At 43.3% G+C, this 4,293-nt stretch overlaps 1 protein-coding gene across 1 annotated transcript; it reads right to left on the bottom strand.

The window, feature by feature from the left end:
- Positions 1–1,711: 1,711 nt before the first annotated feature.
- On the bottom strand, positions 1,712–2,630 carry LOC126471091 (glutamic acid-rich protein-like). The gene is made up of 2 exons (XM_050099165.1): positions 2,298–2,630; positions 1,712–1,783 (listed from the first exon to the last, which is right to left on the bottom strand). Exons 1-2 carry the CDS (start codon positions 2,628–2,630, stop codon positions 1,712–1,714), a joined length of 405 nt encoding a protein of 134 aa, XP_049955122.1.
- Positions 2,631–4,293: the final 1,663 nt, after the last annotated feature.

Raw genomic sequence — 4,293 nt, 5'->3', positions numbered from 1 at the left:
CTGGGTGTCACTTGTGTCATACGTCTGTACGTGAGATTTTCACACTCCTAAACATCCCTAGGTCCACTGTTTCCATTGTGGTAGTGAAGTGGAAACATGAAGGGACATGTACAGAAGAAAAGCGTACAGACTGACTTCGTCTGTTGACTGACAGAGGCCGCCCGCAGCTGAAGAGGGTCGTAATTTGTAATAGGCAGACATCTATCCAGACAATCACACAGGAATTCCAAACTGCATCAGGATCCATGGCAAGAACTATGACAGTTAGGGGAGCGGTGAGAAAACTTGAATTTCATGGTCTCAAGGCTGCTCATAAGCCACACATCATGCCGGTAAATTGAAAACGATGCCTCGCTTGGTGTAAGGAGTGTAAACAATGGACGACTGAACAGTCGAAAAATGTTGTGTGGAGTGACAAATCACGGTACACAATGTGGCGATCCAATGGCAGGGCAAGGATAATGCGAATGCCTGGTGAGGCTTCTGAGGCGGGGTGTTATGGTGTTCTTGTGTTTTTCATGAAGGGGCTTGCACCCCTTGTTGTTTTGCATGACACTGTCACAGCACAGGCCTACATCGGTGTTTTCAGCACCTTCTTGCTTCCCACTGTTGAAAAGCAGTTCAGGGATGGTGATTGCATCTTTCAACACAATCGAGCACCTGTTGTGGCGGAGTGGTTGCACAAAAATAACATCCGTGTAATGGACTGACCTGCACAGAGTGCTGACGTGAATTCTATAGGACACTTTTGGGATGTTTAAGAACACTAACTTCATGCCAGGCCTCACTGCCCAACATTGATACCTCTCCTCAGTGCAGCACTCTGTGAAGAGCGGATGGCCATTCTCCAAGAAACCTTCCAGCAGCTGATTGAACATATTCCTGCGAGAGTGAAAGCTGTCATCAAGGCTAAGGGTGGGCAACGCCACACTGAATTCCAGCACTACCGATGGAGGGTGGCCCAAACTTGTAAGTCATTATCAACCTGGTGTCTGGAGTTCACAACAGTGTTTCCCCAGGGCTGGTCAGGGCACTGTAGAACCTCTAAAAAACTCACATTTGTGTATGTGGTTGCTACTCCTATTTCATCCAGGTCACCCATTATTCTGTAATTCCTGTTCTTAGCCAGGCTGTTCTCTGCTCCACCAACTATAGTAACCTGATCCTCTTTGCACAAGTTTCCTATGTCCTCTATCACCCGGCTGAAGCTAGTGCTTGTCTTCACAAACTTGTGACCTAGTATTCTTCCACTAATTTGTCCCATACTATCTGGCCTCCACCTCTCTTATGACTACTACCTAGCAGCAAGTCTCTTTTGTTCCTACTCTCATTTGCTACTGACCTACATTGAGTTGCTTTGCTAGAAGTCTGCTGCACCCTACAGTTGGATCAGTAACGATCATAGAAAGACCAAATAACTGACATAAAACATAATTGTATTCATACGGATGTAGACAATGGTTCAGTTCTTCGCCTTACATCTGATCAGAATTCCAACCGGAAGATATATAAACAAAGTCACTATCAAAAAGAAAAGGAGTGGACAGATAGTAAATCATTATCAATTGCTTCTTTAAAGTCAGTCAGCAAAACTGATAACGTTGCTAAGCACAGATTCTTGTCCTGATTATCTTTAACTGTTCTTTTGCATGTATTATTTTTGATACATTAGGTTTTATGTCTTCAGTAATGCTTACAGCCTAGACATACTTTACCTCAATTCACTTCCATTCTGTTTTGTACCTGAATATGAAGTCTTGAAAGAAACTGTCTTCTCCTTCACCTAATCAATAAAATAGTGATTTATAAATCTGCTACAAATTACTACAATCCTGGCAATGAAAGCTCACACCTACGGAACTTTGTTATTGTATTAATATAGATCATTGGTCTATTAATTATGACTGAAATACACAATACATGTGGCTTACCTTTTATATGCATCCCCAATTCTACACAGCATTTGTCATCATTGTAGGTTTTTCTGGGAGGCTGCAGTGCATATGTTAATCTGGTTTGTAGTTTTTGAAAAATTCACGTAGTGAAGGACGACGTCGTTCAACACATGGGTTCGCATATATCAGGTGGGAACCTATTGTATCACAATGTGGACAGTAATGTTTAAAATACTCGTGAAGTGTTATGTTGCTTCTCATAACCAAGTAACGCCTGAACGATTGATGCTCTACCTCCTCCTCCTTCTCCTCCTCCTCCTTCTTCTCCTCGTCCTCTTTCTCCTCCTCCTCCTTCTCCTTCTCCTCCTCCTCCACCTCCTCCTCTATCTCCTCTTTCTTCACCTTGTTCTCCTGTATCTCAATGTCCACAATGAACTCATCCGATTCCTCCCTCTCTAGCTCCTCTCCCTCCGTCTGATCTTCCTCTGCTTCTGGCTCCTCTACCTTCACCTTGTTCTCCTTTATCTCAATGTCCACAATGAACTCATCCGATTCCTCCCTCTCTAGCTCCTCTCCCTCCGTCTGATCTTCCTCTGCTTCTGGCTCCTCTACCTTCACCTTGTTCTCCTTTATCTCAATGTCCAAAATGAACTCATCCAATTCCTCCTTCTCTAGCTCCTCTCCCTCCGTCTGATCTTCCTCCGCTTCTGGCTCCTCTACCTTCACCTCTGCCATCTTGTTTCCTGTCTCTGCATTCTTCAGCACTCTCTCTTCTTGCTCATTTTCTTTTCCCCTTCCCTGGCTTGTAAAAGACTCCAACGATGCATCTGCTTCACCTTCACATACCCCGCATTCTGCCAAAGGGAATAAATTATTAGTATCCAATTAGGCATCAGCATAATATGAGCAGTTAAAAACAGCAAAATTACATCTGGCATTAGAATGAAGTGTATGGGTCTACATTCCACGTTAGCTTTTGAATTCCCAGAGGAATTTCAACAAAACTTGTTACATACATCTTTAATGCCAAGATACTATTAATGCAGGAGTAAGACACCCCTAGTACCACTGTGGGTGTGATGGGGGTCTCAATGTGGCTCTATGATAAAAATTGGTAATGGAATATTGTAGAGCTGAAGTCATTGGGATTGTTACATTGATTGGTTACAGTCATGATGATGTTTAATCCCTCGAGGTGGACACTGTGGTAGAAAGCAGTAACATGTAATTGCTGGTGGACCCAGCAATGCTTTGCAATAGCTGTATATGTTTTGGAACTGGATATACATCCTACACTCCTTCCCCCCTCCCCCCTGACCATCTCCACCTCCCCCTCTCTTTGTCTGTTACTCCCCCCTCTCTCTGTGCATCACCTCTTCCCCCTCTCTCTGTCCATTTCCAAATCCCCCCCTCCTCCCCTCTCTTGCCATTTCCCCCCCCTGTCTTTGATACAGTTCCCCACAGTCATTTAATGAACAAAGTAAGAGCATATGGATTATCAGACTATTTGTGTGATTGGATTGAAGAGTTCCTAGATAACGGAGTGCAGCATGTCATTCTCAATGGAGAGAAGTCTTCCAAAGTAAGAGTGATTTCATGTGTGCCTCAGGGGAGTGTCGTAGGACCATTACTATTCACAATATACATAAATGACCTTGTGGATAATATCAGGAGTTCACTGAGGCTTTCTGCGGATGATACTGTGGTATATCAAGAGGTTGTAACAATGGAAAATTGTACTGAAATGCAGAAGGATCTGCAACAAATTGACGCATGGTGCAAGGAATGGCAATTGAATCTCAATGTAGATAAGTGTAATGTGCTGTGAATACATAGAAAGAAAGATCCTTTATCGTTTAGCTACAATATAGCAGGTCAGCAACTGGAAGCAGTTATTTCTGTGAAATATCTAGGAGTAGACATTAGGAGTGATTTAAAATGGAATGGTTGTCAGTAAAACGGATGCCAGACTGAGATTCATTGGAAGAATCCTAAGGAAATGCAGGATCATTTAGTAATTGTGAAAGCGTTATGGAGATGATAGATAAACTCCAGTGGAAGACTCTGGAGGAGAGACGCTCAGTAGCCTGGTACGGGCTTTTGTTGAAGTTTTGAGAACATACCTTCTCTGAGGAGTCAAGCAGTATATTGCTCCCTCCTATGTATATCTCACAAAGAGACCATGAGGATAAAATTAGAGATTAGAGCCCACACAGAGGCATACCGTCAATCTTTCTTTCCACGAACAATAAGAGACTGGAACAGAAGAGAGAACCGATAAAGGTACTCAAAGTACCCTCTACCACACACTGTCAGGTGGCTTGCGGAGTATGGATGTAGATGTAGATGTAGATGTCCCCCATCCTTCTGTCCTCCTACACCTGTATCTGATCTTGGA

The sequence above is a fragment of the Schistocerca serialis genome, chromosome 3 (genome assembly GCF_023864345.2).
Source record: "Schistocerca serialis cubense isolate TAMUIC-IGC-003099 chromosome 3, iqSchSeri2.2, whole genome shotgun sequence".
Taxonomy (NCBI): domain Eukaryota; kingdom Metazoa; phylum Arthropoda; class Insecta; order Orthoptera; family Acrididae; genus Schistocerca; species Schistocerca serialis.
The sequence above is the reverse complement of the archived record's forward strand: the minus strand, read 5'-3'. Positions and strand labels throughout refer to the sequence as shown.

Excerpts from the sequence above, each read along its gene's own strand:
- LOC126471091 (XM_050099165.1), bottom strand. The coding sequence starts at position 2,630 with ATGGCAGAGGTGAAGGTAGAGGAGCCAGAAGCGGAGGAAGATCAGACG. Across the intron at positions 1,784-2,297 it reads TTGAGATACAGGAGAACAAG|GTGAAGGAGAAGACAGTTTC; the intron begins GTGAAGAAAGAG and ends TTTATTGATTAG.